The 21207-nt window shown below is 34.7% G+C and overlaps 1 protein-coding gene across 6 annotated transcripts in view; it reads right to left on the bottom strand.

Annotated features, from left to right (window-relative positions):
- LOC125666707 (ATP-dependent translocase ABCB1-like) overlaps nt 1-21207 on the bottom strand; it is a 108848-nt gene that overhangs the window by 74544 nt on the left and 13097 nt on the right. For all 6 annotated transcript variants that reach the window (XM_048899931.2, XM_056151837.1, XM_056151838.1 and 3 more), the window contains 17 exons: nt 17536-17645; nt 16802-17025; nt 16104-16222; nt 15808-15979; nt 15069-15240; nt 13249-13373; nt 12734-12908; nt 12007-12120; nt 11519-11629; nt 9432-9557; nt 8934-9137; nt 8611-8781; nt 7685-7846; nt 6935-6962; nt 3639-3775; nt 2474-2623; nt 617-721 (listed from right to left, as the gene is read on the bottom strand). In XM_048899931.2, the coding sequence (XP_048755888.2) occupies nt 617-721; nt 2474-2623; nt 3639-3775; nt 6935-6962; nt 7685-7846; nt 8611-8781; nt 8934-9137; nt 9432-9557; nt 11519-11629; nt 12007-12120; nt 12734-12908; nt 13249-13373; nt 15069-15240; nt 15808-15979; nt 16104-16222; nt 16802-17025; nt 17536-17645 (2405 nt within the window). The remainder of the gene's footprint in view (nt 1-616; nt 722-2473; nt 2624-3638; nt 3776-6934; nt 6963-7684; nt 7847-8610; nt 8782-8933; nt 9138-9431; nt 9558-11518; nt 11630-12006; nt 12121-12733; nt 12909-13248; nt 13374-15068; nt 15241-15807; nt 15980-16103; nt 16223-16801; nt 17026-17535; nt 17646-21207) is intronic.

Raw genomic sequence — 21207 nt, 5'->3', positions numbered from 1 at the left:
AACTATATGATTTGCAAGTTAGGTTATATCATTAAAACAATTTTTCGGAAATGACAAGCTGTATATGAATTGTGGCACCTAAGATTTATTTTAGACTACAATTCAAAATAAATCTAATACACACTATAAACAGGTACATTTTCGTTGAACACCAGTTTTCATTTCTGTTGTTCCATGGTAGTGCAGACTATGAAATTCAAGTGATGAACAAAGTGAAATTTGATGGAGAGCTTCTCTCCAATAAATTTTGTTTCATTTATGAAACTTGATAATCAAGAAACAATGACTCGTAATCTCGGACAAATCCAGAACTCACCTGAAGAAGAAAGGTGCAGAAACTGCATAACCCCACCCCAATGAACTCACCTGGAGAAGAAAGGTGCAGAAACTGCATAACCCCACCCCAATGAACTCACCTGGAGAAGAAAGGTGCAGAAACTGCATAACCCCACCCCAATGAACTCACCTGCAGAAGAAAGGTGCAGAAACTGCATAACCCCACCCCAAAGAACTCACCTGGAGAAGAAAGGTGCAGAAACTGTATAACTCCACCCCAATGAACTCACCTGGAGAAGAAAGGTGAAGAAACTGCATAACCCCACCCCAATGAACTCACCTGGAGAAGAAAGGTGCAGAAACTGCAGAACCCCACCCCAACGAGTAGCAGAGTCCACATCAAAACTTTGTCTGCTTGGTCATTAGTATCACTCAATGCGAAAGTCTGAAGAAGAAATCAAACAAATGTATATAGTGTCACTCAACACGAAAATCTGAAGCAGAAATCAAACATCTGTATGCAGAGTCACTCAACACGAAAATCTGAAGTGGGAATCAAACATCTTTATACAGTGTACCACATTTTAAGATGCTGGTATGTGTGACTTTAAAATGATGTATTCATATACTGGTAATGTGGAATATATGATTGATTTTTTATCTCAAGTATAATATTATAGGGTTATTGAACTTGTATTGGTGAATATTGGCACGAGTTGGCTGTGAAAATGAACGAGCTTGCGAGTGCATTTTGACAGCCAACGAGTGCCAATATTCACCAATATAAGTTCAATAACCCTTTTATTATATAGCTAAAGTATTTAGTTGTTAAATTATATCCCTTTTCACTCAAAATACTCCAAAATAGATGAGAATTCATCAGTATTGGCATCTAAGGTGAAGGTGTGCAATAACAGCATGCATTTCTTAACTGTTCAATATTTAACCCGTCATTAATGCATGAAGCAAACTGATTTTGTGAATAGGGACATCATCATTTATGTACAGTAAAGCATTTTCTTTAAATAAATGAATATGATATCAAATACTGGCTCGTTAGATTCGGAGGACCGTCATCTGCCATTTTGGCCTTGTTTACGTCGTTACGGTAAGGTCAATATTGAACGCTCATACTCGAAATGTTTCAGGCGCACACAATTTACGCAATGCAAAGTTAGCGTTAAATAAATTCTCAGGATATTGAACGCTAACATTCTCTAGATTTTACGCAGATTTTATAATAGACTATTTATTAGCTCAATATAATATTGACTGTTGTTTTGTGATTGAATAATTCTGAGCTTTCTGATTGGTCCAGATATCCAACAAATTAGGATCAGATCAGCAGTCAACAAAACTAATGAGCTTTAGATTTATTTTAGGAATATTGTAAATCGAGAAAATTTGGCATATACGTATTTTAGCACAAATTAATTTTAGCAGCATACCGGCGATTTCTTGAAAAATACATTTGGTGTAAGGTTTGTGTTTTGATCCAAGCCTATCGTTTTTCTCCATGGTAAGTCCAACATACATTCAATAGCTTCTTATTGATTTTTATTAACTAAGGTACTAGTATTGAACTAGTATATAATAAACAATGGTGGGGTGTATTGATAAAGGAATTCCAAGTTTGGTATGCTGAATTCATTTCTCGGAAAGCCAACAACAGTGTAATCTGCATCTCTCAAACTCTTCACCCCGAGGCCAGTCCATGTCATGTGGCTTGTCTTAGTGAAATCAAAGGCAGAATGGATTTGTTAAAGTCCTTTGAAAACACGGGAATTCTAAATGCACTGACATCGGTAATGAAGTTTTTATGTGGGTATATACATGTAGTTCTAACTGCATTTATTGCAGACTTTTGATAAGTGCATGGCAAGTTTTTGTATCTCTCAGTATAATATGATATGTAAATATAGTCCAATAGATGCATGATTGTGCACTTTTAACTTTTTTGAAAATAATTAATGTTTTGTTTGGAATAAATAGAAATTGCCCAGTGATGCAGATGAGCACTTAATTATAGCTTTGTGGGTGCAAGTAATGAATATACAATCAAATTTCAGTAAATTCGTTGATCCCTGTTTAAATTTAGCAACATTCAAATGTTAAACAATCACTGTTCACCAGTGTTAGCATGTAAACAAACTACCCTGACTTTCTGACATTAAGTTATCTTCAAATATCACCTTACCCCTAGAATTTCTGCAAAGATAATGGCAAATGCTGGCTGAACTCCTCCATTGACTATGGCTCCCAGACTGCCCAGGAGGATGTATGGCCACTCAGGGGCATTCATCTTCAGGATCCGCCCCAAGCCCGCTTCATCCTCCTCTTCCTTTTTCTAGAAAAATGTAATAATTGTTGGTAAATGAAAATGTATTAAATGTTGGTAAATGAAAATGTAGTAATTGTTAGTATATGAAAATGTATTTGTAACAGGAAGGGAGAAAATGCAACGGACCAGACTGCAGGATTGGAACCTCATTGGGCCCTGAGTCTCCAGTTAGGTGCTCTCTACCAACTGAGCTATCTGGCCACTACATTCTCCCCTCCTTAAATGTCTTCACACTTGAAAACATCAACCCAGGATATCTTTATCCCCTGGCAGGTATTTTCACCTGTTAGTTCCAGGGGTTGGTTTACGGCACCAAATGCAACAGGAAGGGAGAAAATGCAATGGACCAGACTGGGATTGGAACCCAGGCTCCTTGAATCTCCAGTCAGGTGCTCTACCAACTGACCTATCTGGCCACTGGTGATCAAACTCGGCTGACCACTACATTATTGATTGTTGGTATACAAAAAATATCTATGATCTTTCTCTAATCAGTGAATTACTGAAGCTTTAGGAAATATTATAAAGATAATTTTCTATTTCAGATTTCCATGATGAACCTTTGAAATATTCCTTTGACAATTACTGTATCAAGTTCTTCCAGAGGCAAGTACCTTAAATATGATCCTCAAATGAAAAGTACTTCACATGAGGATTACATGTGGCAAGTTCCCCAGGTAAAATTTTCAAATATATGGTACAATCACATTTCTAATAAAACCGTTATTGAACACAAATGGGTATTGGCAAAAGTCCAAAAGACATAATTGATTACCATAGCGACTGCATAGTATTTTCTTCCAATCATGTGACAATAATTCTAATTTTGGGACCCAGCAGAGCTATTAATTAGGTGGACTGTAAACAACTGCAGTTTGAATCCTTGTAGACAAATTTGATATAATTTCAAAATGTACATGTGTTCATAATAGACGATATACAATCAAAACTTTGGTCTAAATCGAAAAAGGCAATCCTTGCCATCATAATATTGATAAAACAATGTTTATGATTAGAGGACCTTGTCTTTTTTATCTTTGTCCTTTTCATCGACTTCCTTGTCCACTGGTAGATGGTGCACGGTGTTTTGTCGCTGTAGATGATGGGCACCTTTTTCTGGCTTCGTGTCCCCAGTAAATTCTGCGATCAATTCCTCCTCTGTAAATAACACCACGTGAATTTCAAAATGCAGTTGAGGAACTTATATCATCAAGATTGATTGTTTCATGCAGCATGTTTCATGAAAGCGCACCATTCATAACAAGTAATTTTGGCATCGGGAATATAATAGCAGAATTTTCTTTAAAAAGTTTATTTTTTGGTGCAATTTCACTTAAGAAATGTAGTTTAAATGAACAGAAATTTTGGTGCTTTTATTTTGAAGAATTTTCTTCCTCTGCCAAAAACATCTGCCAAAATTACATGATATATGCAGCACCATATTTCATCTATGGACAAGTCGTCATTCAAATGAGAGGCAATAAAAAATGGTTTAATATGAATTATGATTTATAATATACATTGTAAATGATCATAATTTTACATCTGGGATATGAAACACTGGTTGTTTCAGGCATGTATAATTATAATTTTTAAAAAATCATGACCTGTTTATGCCTTCAAATTTATCTAAACAAATTAAAGATTATAATTTTGTTTAAATTTACAAATCACACAGCTTGAAAAAAAATAATTACGTAGAAAGCATAAAATAGAAGATTGTGGAAAATAAAATGATTATGATATCATATCTTGGCTTTATTTGCCCTTAAAAATTGACACTTGTGCATTGTTTCAAAATTAAGAGTATTCTAAGCAAGAATCCAGATGCAATTCAATCGTTATTCTACCTTTGATTGATCAAAGAACAGAAATTAAGACATCACAAACATGATCTTTTGCCGCTATTTTCAATATTTTGATTTAAAAAGGCTGATTTTCACACAGTTCTTTTCTAGAAAATATTAGGTACCGTCTTATATTGACAAACTTTAAATTCATATCACAGATTTATAACATTTCCACTTAACTCATATGTAATAGGAAAAGTTTGTTCAAAGCTCTGCTCTATGTTTTCATCATTTAGACTGAATTTCATTATGGTGAAATTGAGAAACTGTGTCACTTTTGATGCTCTGTCCTCCAAAAGGTGAAACTTATATACATTGGAAATTATCTCTTTTTATCAAATAAAAGAAGATTTAGTCCATTATATATCAACATCATTATATATACACATGTTTCAGTGATGAAATGCAGTACTAACAGCGGTATCTACTCCAGAAACTATAAATATTTACATGTGTTCAAGATGAATCAGTATTTGAAGTACATTATATTATATGCATGCAGGTGCAAATGGAAAGGGAAGGCAAGAAAACATCTAAGAGCTAAAGATCCTAACATGCACCGAATCTAATACCCTGGCAGGAAGGTAATGCAGACACATATCAGCTTATAGCAGTACACAGTAATTTGTGGAAATGTTAACTTGTTCATAATTTCCTTAAACACAATATTGACAACAACAACCATTCAAACACTCACCTTCTTCTATATTGTAATTATGCACAGAAATGTTCATTTATAGATAAAGAAAAATTAAACTTCAATCAGGTTTCAAACCCTACAAAATGTACATGCAGTTGCAGATAGATGTCATTTAGAACCAAGCTTTAGGTTCACGAGAAATCATATTCTCACAATCAAGATTTTGGGATAAAAATGCAATTTAAATGACTGTACAGTAACCTAGGTGATCAAGATCCCTTTTTTTTCTGAGCGAGTACTGATAAATACAATATCGATGTTAATTGAAATCAAATTAGGTTTTCGATTTGTAATCACACCCACAGAGTGAATCAACACTTAATGCGCATGAGTCGCAAATTTCCCACAATTTGAAAATAATGAAAATATATTTTGTTTCGCATAACATTAATTTAAAATATCACCGTACCAATTACTATCATTGCAAGTAAAGGCAACCTTGATGGACAAACTCCTTAACAATGAACATCTTCTGATTGTTTACTAGTAAAGACTATCATAGATCGATACAAGCAATGACACCAAGGTTCATGAAAAGGTCAACAATATAAGCGTCTTTGTGAAACTTTTATTTTTTCTTTAATTCTTACCTTCTTTAGCTGTTATCCAATGTAAGTAATTTCAGAAAAAGAGAGAGAGATATTACAAATACGAAAGGTAATTTACAGTTTCCCAGTGAGGTCTACTATCCCCTTTTCATCCCTCAGTTAATGTCTCTTCTAGATCACAGTCAATTCATTTTACTGATACTCTTTAGTAACAGTCAATGTACTTTTTATAAATACTGTACATGTAATTAAGTGTTTTAAGGAAATCCATACAACATTTTAATACCCTCTACTGATTAGGACTCTTACAACTTATTTTATATCAATGTTATACAGGCAGAAGAATTCCATAGATACAGTGTCACAGTCACAGTGTTATATAAATTACAAAGATTTTTAATATAGTTCCACCCTCTTGTGATGTCATAAGATTTCACAAAGTCAATGATTTCATAAGATTTATGCATGACAGGAACATAAATTTTGTTGGAGTCTTTTTCATTAGTTATTGTAAAAAATCTTGTTAACCATGAAATATTTCAAAAGTCTAAGTTATATATGAATAATCACTTATATGTTTCAAAATATTGAATCCAGGGGCAATAACTCTTGTTTTCATTAAATTATTTATCAAGTCTATTATGCAATAGATTTCCTTTATTTTTCACAAACATTTCATTAAAGCAACAATTCCATGAAATTGTTATGAATACTATTATATTGTTTTAACCAGTTTTTGTGAAATTTTGATAATGCTGTTTAAGGAAAATTGCAATTTTCTGCCGTTGATAACAGTTATATGTGTGCTTAATTGATAAAAAAAAATTTAATACCGCAGCATACTTATTTTATCATTTTTAATTGTTACTAAAATATATTATTTGAAGAATCAACAATCAAATAAAAGATTGAACCTATAATTCTAGAAGGGTGGAATTACACTCTGGAAAAAAAAACCTGTTAGTATGGAGAGTGGAAGATGTGTACATGTACAATAATATTGGTGATAATGAAATTGCAAAGTTATATGCATTTTTAGTAAAACTGTAAAAAATAAAATCCAAAAACTTTCCATTGAATCCTTTGACTATTGCAACATAAGGAAGTCAGATTATGTTAATATTTACAGAAAGAAATGTGTTAGTGTGTTATATAAAGATAATGTTGAATTTATGTTTATTATTCATATTAAATTTTCATAAATTCTAAATTTACTAACCTTCCTCATCAACAGCTTGGTGTTTTGTCTAAAATTAATTAAAACACAAAAGAGTTAGTTTTATAACCTGTTCTTAGATCAATTAAATGTTATCATTAAAAAGAACAATAAATTCTAAAACAAAAAATAAAACCTGTTCAAACATTGAAATATGAATTACACTAGCTCACTTGCACTTTAGAAAATAATTAATTGCACTCACATGCACTCTAGAAAATATTTAATTGCACTCATTAACATCAGCATTCTAGAAAGTATGAACTGCGCTCACTTGCATTCATGAAAATATGAATGCAATGTAGGAAATATCAATGACACCGATCACTTGCATTGTAGAAAATTTCGAATTCAATTGCACTTATTTACAATGAAGAAAACATAAATAGCATTTACTAGCTAGCATTCAAATAATTCAATTGCACTCACTTGCATTTTAGAAAATATGTATTGCACTTACTAGAATTCTAGAAAATATGAATTGCGCTTGCTTGCATTCTAAACAAAATATGAATTGCATTTGCTTGCAATTTTAATTAAGATAATACAAATTGCACTCAGATGCATTTTAGAAAATATCAACTAGCTGCACTCACTTGCATTGTAGAAAATATGATTTTTACATACTATCATTCAAATAATTGAATAGCACTTGCTCACTTTGTAGAAAATATGATGTGCAATTACACTTATAAGCATTCAAATAATTAAATAGCACTCACTTACACAGTAGAAAATATGATTTGCACTCACCTGCATATTGACCAGCGTGGCGTATACTCCACCCTTAGACATCAGCTGATCGTGTGTGCCCTTCTCCACTACGTTCCCCTCTTGGAATCCGGCAATCTTGTCAGCAGTTTTAATGGTGGACAGACGATGTGCAACCACTATCGTAGTTCTACCTGAACGAGCCTACAGAAAAGATTAACAAGATGTCCATGGGACACAGTGCTCACCCGAGTCACATTGGCTCTGCTGTTCTTCATCACTGGACCTTTTCACAAAAACTCTAACAATAAAAATTTTAAAACACTGTAATTCTTTTACACTTTGAATCTTCACTCATATATTTCTGAATGAGCAAAACTCATGTACAATATATATGTATAGATGAAAAACTGGTATTTGTACTCGGGGCATCATTGCACTCAATTGAGTATATGGCAAAAACAAACTTTTTACCTTTAATATATAGTCGTAAGATTTTTTTTTAACCCCTTCCCCCCCCCGGTCAATATATCCCCCAATAAAACTTTGCTTCCCTGTTGTAGCCCCCCCAACCTACCTTCGGTCACCATGACTTGAATAAATGTGAATCTGTATTATATAGGAAGATATTTGCATATAATATATGATTATAATCATGGTCCTGTTGTACTTGAGAAGAAGATTTTTCATCTATATTCCCGTGTAAAACTTCAATCCCCTATTGTGGCACCGACAGACAACGGACGAATTGTGATTAGAAAAGTTCACTTGAGGTTTTGGCTCAGGTTAGCCAAACACCCTAATATCATCTAGAAACTGAACAAAAATCATACATTGAACTTAAATATCTTTATCTGTTAACTTGAGGTCTATCATCTCCATTAACCCAATTACCATTAAATATTTGAACCAGTATACAAGAAGAATTATATTAGTTTTATTTAGGAAGCGGAAACTGATAATCGTACCTTGTCTAGAGCCTCCTGTACTACAGACTCGCTCTCAGTGTCCAGTGCTGATGTAGCCTCGTCCAGCAGGAGGATCTTGGGGTCCCTGACCAGGGCCCGGGCAATGGCAATCCTCTGTTTCTGACCTCCACTCATTTGGGCCCCGCGCTCTCCCACCAAGGTCTCGTATTTCTAGTGAAAGGAAATTGCTGTATATATGTGTTTTATGCAACAGGTCTTTCAGTGCACACATTAAATAACATAAATGTATATCAATATTGCACCCAAAGAGAGAGAAAAATATGACAGATATTCCATCTCATTTAAATTTTTGTTTGCCTTACATCAGGAAAATTTAAGATGAAGTCGTGCGCGTTTGCCATTCTGCAGGCAGCCTCTATTTCTTGGTCTGTCACTCCCTCTCTCCCATACCGAATGTTCTCTGCGATTGTTGTGGCAAATAATATGGGTTCCTGGCTTACAATTCCAATATGTGTTCTAAGCCATTTTAAATTCAGAGACTTTAATCCGTTACCATCCAAGCAGATCTAAAAAAAAAAAAATAAAAAAAAAATAAGGAATAAACAATCTAACAAATTAAGTCTTAATTGTGTCAATTTTGTGCAGTCCTTTCAATCTCTACAGAAAATCATAATTCTAAAAATATATTTAGTATCATAATGTAATGTAATAATTAAGAGCAAAACCAATGCTGTTGAAATCTTGAAAGTTTAAGCTTTAGGGTAACAGGAGACTATACAAGCACCTTTAATTGCAATAAATGCATATGTATCTATGCTCCAGCCGTTCACGAGCGCCCCCTGTGGTATATCCTGACTTACCTCCCCTTCCTCTGGGTCGTAGAACCTCTGTAGGAGCTGGATTATAGTACTTTTGCCACATCCACTGGACCCTACCAGGGCCACGGTCTCTCCTCGGCTAATTTCCAATGAAACACCTTTCAATACCTGTAAGGAGAGGGATATTGATATATGTTTTTAACTCGCTCTTATATTGTAATTCTCATATGACATACATTACTTTGAAAATCATATGTTTGTCTATTCCAAATAAAACATTGTTTACAATATTACCTGAATATCAAGTTTGAGTTTAGAAATAAGAATATAATCTATGCATGCATACAGGGTTTGACACTAACAGTATAGTTTGCTAGCTAGCCCAGGCCAACTTCGAATTGAGGTTGGACTTCTGAACAAATCATCATGCTTACTCTGTGGGGCTACTGAAAATCTATACACACAACTGAATTAAATCGCTTAGGTCTTGGATACATTTTTAATGAAAGTATTATTGATAAACCTACGCAAAAAATATTAGAGCAAAGATTTTTTGATTTACATAAGCAAGAAATGTTTTCTGCAATTAGAAAGTTATCACGAGGGGAATACTATCAATATATAGCAGGCAATTTTGGATTACAGTATTATTTATCTAAATCAATGAGTGAAATACATAGAAAAACTATAACTAGATTCAGACTATCCTCTCACAATCTTAATATAGAATCAGGTCGATACAAAAATGAACTTAGGAACAATAGAATATGTACATTGTGTGATTTAAAAGACGTAGAGGATGAGTTTTACTTTATCTTGAAATGTCCAAAATACCAAGAAATACGCAATTTATATATCAAAAAGTATTATTTTAGACGTCCAAGCGTTTTCAAATTAATTCAATTATTAAGTGTACAAAATGTTAAAGAATTGCGAAACTTAGGAAAATTTTTATTCCTAGCAGAGAAAATAAGAAAGGATAATTCATAATTGTAATTACACCCCATTTCTTTTTCTCATTTAACACAATTTTTTTTTCTTCTATTTTTATTTTCATACAACTCTCACGAAACCACCTATATTACAAATATTATCTTTTATACTTATATGTATGTGTATGCTGCTATAGCTCTGATTATGTGTATGTTCACCTTATATTTCATTATGTATGAAATTGTATATCTGATGTGCCAGATGGCACAAAGAAATAAACTGAACTAACACCCTTATTAAAACAATCATATTATAAATAAATGAATAAAAACAATTAATATATAGCGAATTTCCAAACTCGTTCAGCAAGAGTTGTTTGAACTTTACAATACTTGATTTTGTCTGTTTGAATCCATGTTATTCTCATGTGTTTCTATTTTACATGGAATCAAGTAATGTGAAACCCCTCTCAAATAAACCCAGAACATCCATAAAAGACAGACAGAAACAGCTACAGAAGAAATCTCAATGATAATTATGTAACAGCTAACAATTTTAACAATTGACAATTATAGCTTTTCTTATTTTTCCATGGAGCAAAAATATCTTTGTATTTGCATAGATCTATAAATTGACATAATTTTGCCATTAAATACTGTATGTCAGAATGCAGTATTTGACCTTTTTCTCAAACTTTCCATTGGAGGCCCGGCCACCATATGTACCCACCATCCAACAGGAGAGGGGATACTCCAACCGGCCCTCCTATACCCATAATCCTACCCCCACAATCCTACACCCATAATCCTACTCCCCCAATCTTACACCCATAATCCTACTCCCCCAATCCTACACCCATAATCCAACCCCCACAATTCTACCCCCACAATCCTACACCCATAATCCTACCCCCACAATCCTACCCCCATAATCCAACCCCCACAATCCTACACCCATAATCCTACCCCCATGATCCTAAACCCACAATCCTCATTGCTTTGCGACTTGGCCAGTAGTCTTTGATTCCCAGAAAACTGATTTACTGACAGGGCTCGTAGGAATTCACAGTCACTAGCTGTGGGCTACTATGCTCTAAAAGTTAATGTTAACCTCTGGCATCTATATAAAAAGAAATTTTAGATGTACAAAAAAATCAAGTTAAATATTTATAAATTATCTTATATCTTTGTATTCACCTGTACTTCTGGTCTCGCTGGGTATCGGAACTTAACATTCCGTAATTCCACATTCCCTACGACTTCATTTGGCTTTAACCCTTCATCGCTTTCAATATCAATGTCGGGAACCTAAAATAAATGTTGATTTCCGGTTTACATCACTCTACATATTATGTAATGTAATACTCATGCTTCTGAGATATAACGAATTTCAGATATCATCTGTAATGACTAAACACCACATCTACAGTCTACTCAGGATATCCTGAATTTCTGTTACCTGACCTGAATTGTTCAGGAAATACAAAGTTTAATATAACCCATGTTGAACTATATGATTAACATTATTGGGGATTTTATTTTTGCTTCAATATAACAAATAGTTCAATATAAGCGACTTCAATATAGGTGGAGTAGACTGTAGTATGTGATAAAGAAACCTGAAGAAATAGCATTAACTTAGGCAGCGGCACAATGATAAGAATTATTCAGCGTAAACAGCTTGCCTGTTGGATGAGCTGGTATACTGTGAATGCTGCTCCTCTGGCTTCTGAGAACTTCCCCAGTGGAGGTGTTGCATACCCCAGTGAAAATGCTGCGATCATAATGCTGAAGAATACCTGATAAAATACAATCTCCAAAATAATCCCTGACAAAATGCATTGCTTAAGAGTTTTTAGCAATGTCTGAATTTTTGTGGCTGCCGGGTAGTTGCTCTGCAGTCCAAAATTCATATTAACCTTGCCAAACTATTTAAAGTATTACATGCCTAGAACATCTTATTAACTTATAGTTTAGCTGTTCAATGAATTCAAGTCTCCACAAATCAGATAAGTTAATGTCAATGAATATCAACTACAGTCAAAGCCTGTTATCTCGAACTTGAGGACCTGATACAAAACTTCTGAGACATCCAAGGGTTTGTGATATTGAGGTTAAAATACATAAAGAAAATGTAGTTGGGACTTCCAGCTCACTTCAACATATTCATGATATTCGAGACATCGATGTTCGAGATATCAAAGTTCAACTGTACATTGGATATATAAATCAAATCATCCCAAGTATTATTTCAAATCACTGACTTAGGAAAGATTTCAATTAAGAGAATCTCTTTCTAAAAATGTGATTTTCAATGAGATATTATTGAGAAGTTTTTGTAAAGACGTCTTTGTCTCACTCCTTAATTTAAGAACAAAACTAAAGTAAAACACCACTGACAGACACACTTACAATAAGGACATTTCCCGGAGTGTAATCGGAATCCTCCCTCACTAGCTTGGCACCATACCAGAATCCGAACCCGTACACAGAGAAAATGATGAAATAAATCAGCCCCATAGAAAACCCCACCGTCAGGCCCTTTCTGATTCCAGTGGCTTTGGCATCACTCAAGTGTTCGTTATATCTATAAAAAATATATTAATCAATGTCATTTCTTTATCTATGTAATACTGTAGATTCCCAACTATTTTACGCGAGTGTTTAATATGGTAAAATGACTCGTATATGTCAAAATCCCGAGAACATGAATTCGCAAATGGTCTGTTGATCAAGAGTTTTTACATATATCTTAACAACAGAAAAATAAAAGTGAGTACCCCCTCGCAAAATTACGCGATGATAAATTCCTCATGTATATTTAGGAATCTACAATATTACATGAAATCTTGGTGTATAATATTCTTAGCGGTATATGATATTTGTCATTTCTTAATCCCACTGTTGAAAAACTAAATCAAATTTACCTTTCACATTCTTTATCTTGTCCCCCAAAGGCGACTACCGTCCTCACGGCCCCTATAACCTCATCTGCCACAGACCCAGCTTTGGCATAGGCATCCAGACCCTTTGAAGACGCAGCGGTAATCAGCTGAAGAGAAAAAAAAACATAGGACCAACTTTAGATAAGTCCCATCAGCTCGGTCAAACTTTATATAACTTAATCCGACTTGATATGAGTTAAGTCCAAGTCCTGTTATTGAAATGAACAGAACAAGTATTTGTTATTCAGGTAAGAAGCATAATTAAACTCTCACAATCAATTGATTTACACATTTTGACACTATACCCCCCAAATACCTATTATGACGCTTTCCCATATATAATTACGACGTATAAGTAGTGCACAAGTGCTAATTACAAGTCCTTTTTTAGTTCCATATCGATGAAAATTAAATCTTTCACCGGAGAAAGTTGCTGCATCGCATGTAAAACTTCTGATACAAACTTTTCACCAGAGAAAGTTGATGCATTGCATATAAAACTTCTGATACAAACCTACTACTATATATTAATGTTAGATAATTTCTACTTATTGAAAATGTTGGTTTTTAGGAGGACAACATAACTTAGCAAAGGAATGAGAGTAATCATAGTATCTGCCATAAAATAAAACATCGTATTTGCATGAGTAACATGTACTACATGTACATTTCAAAGGAAACTTTTAGCAATATTTTCTCAACAACAAATTACTTGGTATCCAATTGTATTGCTTCAAAAGAGCAGTGTTTTCTGCTTGTTTCTTCAAAGGAGGGACTTGTACATAATTAACTAAATGAAATATTTTAAAATCATTTATTTTCATAGGGCAGAAAGAACTACGCAGGCTTAAATTAACTCTGGATTCCCGCCTACAATTTCAACTCGTATATTTTTAAAAGTGCGTAATTTTGCTAATGATATTTATTTTAGATGCAAAGTTATTGAATCCATCAGTAATTGATTACATTGTATTAACTTTAATGCTAATGTTAATTAATCAATTGTCTTAATTTCAACTCCTTTTGATTCGGGGGTAGAAAATTATGTTCCTTGAAACCGGGCTTTAAAACGTCATATATGCTCATTGATATCAATAAATAACCAAATAACCACTTAATTTGTCACCTTACATTATATTATTGAGTAAAAAATTATCTTTATTTCTCGCGTGTACACTTTAACCATACAAAGTGAACATTTTCGCTGCGTTTTGGTCTGTAAACATTAATGCCCGTGTAGTGCCCCCTCCCCCCTGTTGAAACACCAAAAGTTTTGGTATGGATTTGCTAAATGACAATTTATAATACCTGCAAAAGGAATTTGTGTTACACGGGGAGGGGGAGAAATGTTTCAAAAATATTATCTGTTTTCCATTGATTCCTATTGTAAAAATACGTGATTTTAACCTAAATTATAGAGTTATCTCTCTTTGTCCAATAAATCAACTTTTATGAAAATTCATATGGATATCTGTATATTAACATAAAAAGATATTTAAAAATGATAACTTTTTAAAAATTGACCACAAGGTAGGCAGTGAAACAATACTATTGTTCGCAGTTCTTTCATTGGTTGAGAGAATATGCAGTAATTGGATTCTATTCTACATTTTTAAAATACTAATAGTTCACTTTCTTTCATTAATGAAGGATATAAATTAGTGGGCATGTCAATAACACAATTTAAAATACATCCCAAAATCACAAACCATGCACACACAAATAAACATCAAAATAGACCCCCCCCCCTCCCCCATAAAATTAATTACTTGGGAGTATTGTAAAAATAAAAAAAGAATTACCTTGTCTTGGATGAGAGCTGCTATCACGATGAGAGGACTGAAAGCCAGTATAACCAGTGTCAGCTTCCAGCCATACACGAATCCGATAATCACCCCCGTGAGAAACGAGGAGGTCCACTGGAAGAAAATACCCATCTTGTCTCCGATCCCGGTCTGAATCTTATTCACGTCACTAGAGAAACGATAAATGGTTGTGTTGTATAAAGAGAAGCTATCGATAATGTACTAATTGTATATGATTAGTAAAATAAGGACAGACTGACGGTGAGCATAGTAACAATCACTGTAAAAGGGGTAAAGTACGTATTTTTCCACATCAAATATTGCGCGTAGGGGGGGGGGGGGGGGAATAATATGCGGTAACTGAATATAATATATATCATATAAAATATTTATAACTACCGGTATATGCGTGGGGGAAATTTATGCACTTATTACGTGACCGCACAATTAGTATAAATTTCTCCCACATGTAAATGACCACTTTAACAGAGTAGATTCAGAAAAATGGCAGATACGATCCTCAATTAATGAAAAACTTTAATTCATCGTAACTTTTTTGAAAAGACAAAATATAAGATTTCAACATAAAATCAACCAAGAAATGCTAGAGAATAACTTACATGGCCGAATCATTCCATTTTATGACTATAATGTACAGAATGTGCAATTTTATTCTGAATCAACGCCTATTGCTGAATGGATGTTATTTGTGCCTTTGTTGGTTAATTAGACTTACCCAGACAGTCTTGTGTTGAGTTCGCCGGAGTCATGCGTATCAAACCAGCTAATCTCCTGTCTCATGATATTTCGGAAAAATGACACCCTGATCCTGTGGGACTGTCTCTCGGCCGCTGTCACCCAACAGGCTACCTGCCCATACCCAAAAATAAGGACACCTCCCCCGATCCCTATAAATAGCAAATCCAGAAAAAGGAACTAAAGTTAGTACACCACCAACACTTCAAAATATCTATATACAGAAGCTGTCAGTCATCATGGTAGAGACAACAATGATTGTAAACTCTTAGATACCTAAATAATACCAAACAAAGATGGTCATTGTGTCCAGCAGATCTTCAGAAATAGCCTTGTCCAGGGAACTGAAGTCCGTCACATTGTACGGCGAGGCTTGCAGAGCAGTTTTGTGAGAACTAAAGAAACAATATGGTAATTATTTCACTGTAAACAACATCATAAACAATATTCAACATATTTTCAGATTATTGAAGATTTATTGATTAGAGGTAAATATGACATATGCTTCTCTAACATGGTATAGATGCAGTTCAGTTTTTAGAATAACATTTTCAATCCCTTTTAACTTTTTCAAAAAAAAAAAAAAAAAAAAATAACACGAAAAAAAACAAACCTTCAGTTGTTACAGGAACAATCCATTTAAAGTTTACAGCCACACAGATAGAGTGAGTGATGATTATTACGATGATGTTAGTGATATTGACATTAATGATGATGATAATGATGACAACAATGATTATGTTGATGACAATGATAGTGATGATGATGTTGATGATGACAATGATAGTGATGATGATGTTGATGATGACAATGATGATGGCAATGATGATGATGATGGCAATGATGATGATAATGATGATGATGATGTTGATGATGACAATGATGATGATGTTGATGACAATGATGATGATGTTGATGACAATGATGATGATGATGATGATGATGTTGATGATGACAATGATGATGATTAATACCTGAGAATGGACGGATTAGCTACAGCATCCGTGATAGAGATTCCAACGGATGATAAATAGGCAGATATACTTTGGAGCCAGCTGTAATAGATTCCAGAGTTTACAAAGGTGTCGGTCATGTCTCCAAACACAATGATCATACTGGGCAGGGCAGCCCCGTGACAGACAGCGCAGAACGACCCCAAGATCATCAGGAAATAATCAAAACATGTCCCATACTTAAACTGAAATGACATAAGTGATATCATGTAACAATGATAAATACCAGAATCGCACATCATAGCTAGACAGTCAATACTACATGTACAAACAAATAAACAGAGGATAATCAATTCTTTATAGTTGGAAATGCAATTTAATTTTCATGAGTATGACTGGACGTTTTTTTTTTTTAATTGTAGTTTCACGAGTGTGAATCCTGTCTTACGAGTGAAATACATTCCATAAGCATTGAATTTTCTGTTTATAACATTTTCTTTGGGTTTTTAGAACATATTGTTTAATATTCCAAAAAATTAATGCAGTGTGGAATGGTTTTCTAGATATAAGCAATATTGCTTTTTAGTTTAGAAGAGTTTACATGAGTATAAATGCAAGGCTTTTCAAACTGGCATATATATTTCATATGGTGTCTTATATTTATGTGCAAGCTCTTAAATTACATTACTCAATTAACAAACTATAATAATTACACAATATTGAGTTTCGACTTCAATACATTATGCCCTACTCACAATTTCTAGAGATCCAACCATTTTCTGCTCTTCCTTCTTTTCTTCTTTCTCTCCATCTTTCTTACTCTCATCTTCCTCGGAAACATTTCCATTTGCCATATCTTTCTTCTCTAGAACAGGAAATGACAACAATAGAATCACTCTTATTGAGGAATAATATCTTCCTGTTCCCAGTCTTGATTTCATGGACAGAATGTTGCTGTTCTCTGCAGTGGTTGAATGTTAGATATATGGGTGTGTGGTGTGGTGGGGTGTGGACAGGGGTTTCTCACATTTTCACCAGTGTGAGATCGACTTTACCCATGTGAAATTTTTTTGTCTTATACTGCTGTGACTTCATTTGAATGTGATGTCACATATTTTCTATGACTTACGTTACACTGTGAAGTTAAATATTTTGTATTGCTCTCTTCAAATTTCAGTTTGAATGATATAGCTTTCTGGTGGACAACCTTTAGTTTTTCAGTTTACACTTACCATTATTGTGTATGCTCTTTCTGGCTATCTAATTAGTTTTTGCATCATTGAAGTTTAAATGAGGATTTTGAATTTTCTCGAAGCTCTTGAGTTTATGCACTTAACTGTGGGCAAGATGTGAGAAAAATAATCCTTCATTATTTACTCTTATGGGATAGGGAAATTCCACCTCTGGAACAAGATTCACTGTCGACTCAGCAAAGCCTCGTCCTAGAATGCGAATCTTGTCCCCTCGGTGGAATTTCCCTATTCCACACTTGTACTAGTAAAGGATTCTATTAGTCCATAACTCTACCTCCTTCTGCCTATTGTTTTAATCCTCTTCCCTCCCCATAATCTCTATCTTTTTTCCTCCCTTCTCTCTATTTTCCTCCCTCCTCACTTTCCTATCTCTTTTTTCCCTCCCTTCTCCCTTTCTCCTTTCTATTTTCCTCCCTCCTCCCTTTCCTATCTCTTTTTTCCTCCCTCCTCCCTTTCTCCTTTCTATTTTCCTCCCTTCTCCCTTTCCTATCTCTATTTTCCTCCCTCCTCCCTTTCCTATCTCTATTTTCCTCCCTCCTCCCTTTCCTATCTCTATTTTCCTTCCTCCTCCCTTTCCTATCTCTTTTTTCCTCCCTCCTCCCTTTCCTATCTCTTTTTTCCTCCCTCCTCCCTTTCCTATCTCTTTTTTTCCCTCCCTTCTCCCTTTCTCCTTTCTATTTTCCTCCCTCCTCCCTTTCCTATCTCTTTTTTCCTCCCTCCTCCCTTTCTCCTTTCTATTTTCCTCCCTTCTCCCTTTCCTATCTCTATTTTCCTCCCTCCTCCCTTTCCTATCTCTATTTTCCTCCCTCCTCCCTTTCCTATCTCTATTTTCCTTCCTCCTCCCTTTCCTATCTCTTTTTTCCTCCCTCCTCCCTTTCCTATCTCTTTTTTCCTCCCTCCTCCCTTTCCTATCTCTTTTTTCCTCCCACCTTCCTTTCCTATCTCCATTTTCTTCCCTCCTCCCTTTCCTATCTCTTATTTCCTCCCTCCTCCCTTTCCCATCTCTTTTTTCCTCCCTCCTCCCTTTCATATCTCTAGTTTCCTCCCTCCTCCCTTTCCTATCTCTATTTTCCTCCCTTCTCCCTTTCCTATCTCTATTTTCCTCCCTCCTTCCTTTCCCATCTCTATTGTCCTCCCTCCTCCCTTTCCCATCTCTATTTTCCTCCCTTCTCCCTTTCCTATCTCTTATTTCCTCCCTTCTCCCTTTCCCATCTCTATTTTCCTCCCTCCTTCCTTTCCTATCTCTATTTTCCTCCCTTCTCCCTTTCCTATCTCTATTTACCTCCCTCCTCACTTTCCTATCTCTTTTTTCCTCCCTCCTCACTTTCCTATCTCTATTTTCCTCCCTCCTCCCTTTCCCATCTCTATTTCCCTCCCTCCTCCCTTTCCCATCTCTTTTTTCCTCCCTCCTCCCTTTCCTATCTCTATTTTCCTCCCTTCTCCCTTTCCTATCTCTATTTTCCTCCCTCCTCCCTTTCCTATCTCTATTTTCCTCCCTCCTCCCTTTCCTATCTCTATTTTCCTTGCTCCTCCCTTTCCTATCACTTTTTTCCTCCCTGCTCCGTTTCTCATCTCTATTGTCCTCCCTACCCTCCCTGTCCTATGATTTCTTTCCTACCTATGTTTTCCTCCCTTTCCTATATGTTCTTTCTCCTCCTCCCTAACTTTTCTTTTTTTTCTCCTACCCTCCCTTCTCCTTCCCCCTTTCTTTAACATTGTTTTCTGCCTGCCATTATACATATGGACCACACCACCAATAACAAAAATTAGATGACCAAATATGAATTTTCAGTGTAGGCACAGTAATAGGAAATCGTTACAGTATATTCAGCTAATTGTAATTAATATCTTTTGGCTTCACTTGGTATATGTAGTATATAACATGAAACATTATGAGGTGGTTTTAATATCAATTGATACTAAATCTTCTCCGACTCCTGAAAGTGTTTTCAAAACAATCCTATCCCAAAAAGCAAATGGATTTTAATTCAAAAGAAATTGACACCATTGGTTATCAATTCTGGAGAATTTTTTTCCATGACCCATCACTGCATTGCACTTAGGGGTGGAGTTGGAGGTTGGGGGTCAAGAACACAGGGGAATTGAGAATACTAAAACACCATAAACAGGTCAATTTGTGATAGCCAGACAAATTAATGACCCATTGAACATAAATCTTCCAAGTCTTGAAATGTAAAATTTATGATATTATAATTCATCTGTTCGCAATAAAAATCCTTTTAAGGAGGTATGCTACACCAGAAAAATTTGGTATGAATGAAAAGTGGAGGATACATGTATGTACAATATTTTGAAATTGAAAACTTTCAAAGTTATACTTTATTTAGTAAAAAAATACGGTTTTAGTAGATAGCAATCTGAAAAAAAATTAGAACCCCTAAAAAAAATTAAAACCCCTGCTGGACTCAAACTCACGATCTGCAGTTCAGCAGTCGATGTGCTAACCTACTGAGCTATTCAGCTAGGCGGTGTTATTTTAAATGAACAGACAAATATTGCTGATATTTGTATTTTCATCCATGTTTTAAAAGGAAGTCAGCCATTATGACGATGTAGAGTACCTCCTTAACACGAAGGTTACCTTACTGTAGGCCACATTAAGCTAAGTAATGTAACAAGATTTCTTTACATTTAGAAACCAAGTTATTGATGGATGATATCTTCAATAAAAAATAATCAGATTAATGAATTTAAACCTCATATTAGGTAGATCATGCTTAAAAAAGAAGATAACATTTGATCATGAATTTGTTCAGCCTACATTGCATGAAAGCCTGCAGATCACAGCAAGGACAAATTCTATTTGTTTAAGACTAGTCCATTACTCAGACTTGTTCCTCAAACTAGACCAAATATTTAAATTTTCTTTTGGTACAGAAAGAGAATCTGGGCATTTATTGTGCTGACCTTTAAATTTTGCAACTTGACCACCAGGCAGTGTCACTAAGTGAGCTGGGGGTATAAAACACTGTTTTATAATGCCACTCAAGTATACACAGACAATTCCAGTGTTGTAGCAACTAGCTAGAATAGCCTCAATTAGGTCTGGACGTTCTTTGAAATTAAAAATGACAAGTTCAAATGAATATGATTATAAGATTTTAAATTGTACATTCATTATGATCTATAATCATGATAATATTAGGTTATAGA

The sequence above is a fragment of the Ostrea edulis genome, chromosome 10 (genome assembly GCF_947568905.1).
Source record: "Ostrea edulis chromosome 10, xbOstEdul1.1, whole genome shotgun sequence".
Taxonomy (NCBI): domain Eukaryota; kingdom Metazoa; phylum Mollusca; class Bivalvia; order Ostreida; family Ostreidae; genus Ostrea; species Ostrea edulis.
The sequence above is the reverse complement of the archived record's forward strand: the minus strand, read 5'-3'. Positions and strand labels throughout refer to the sequence as shown.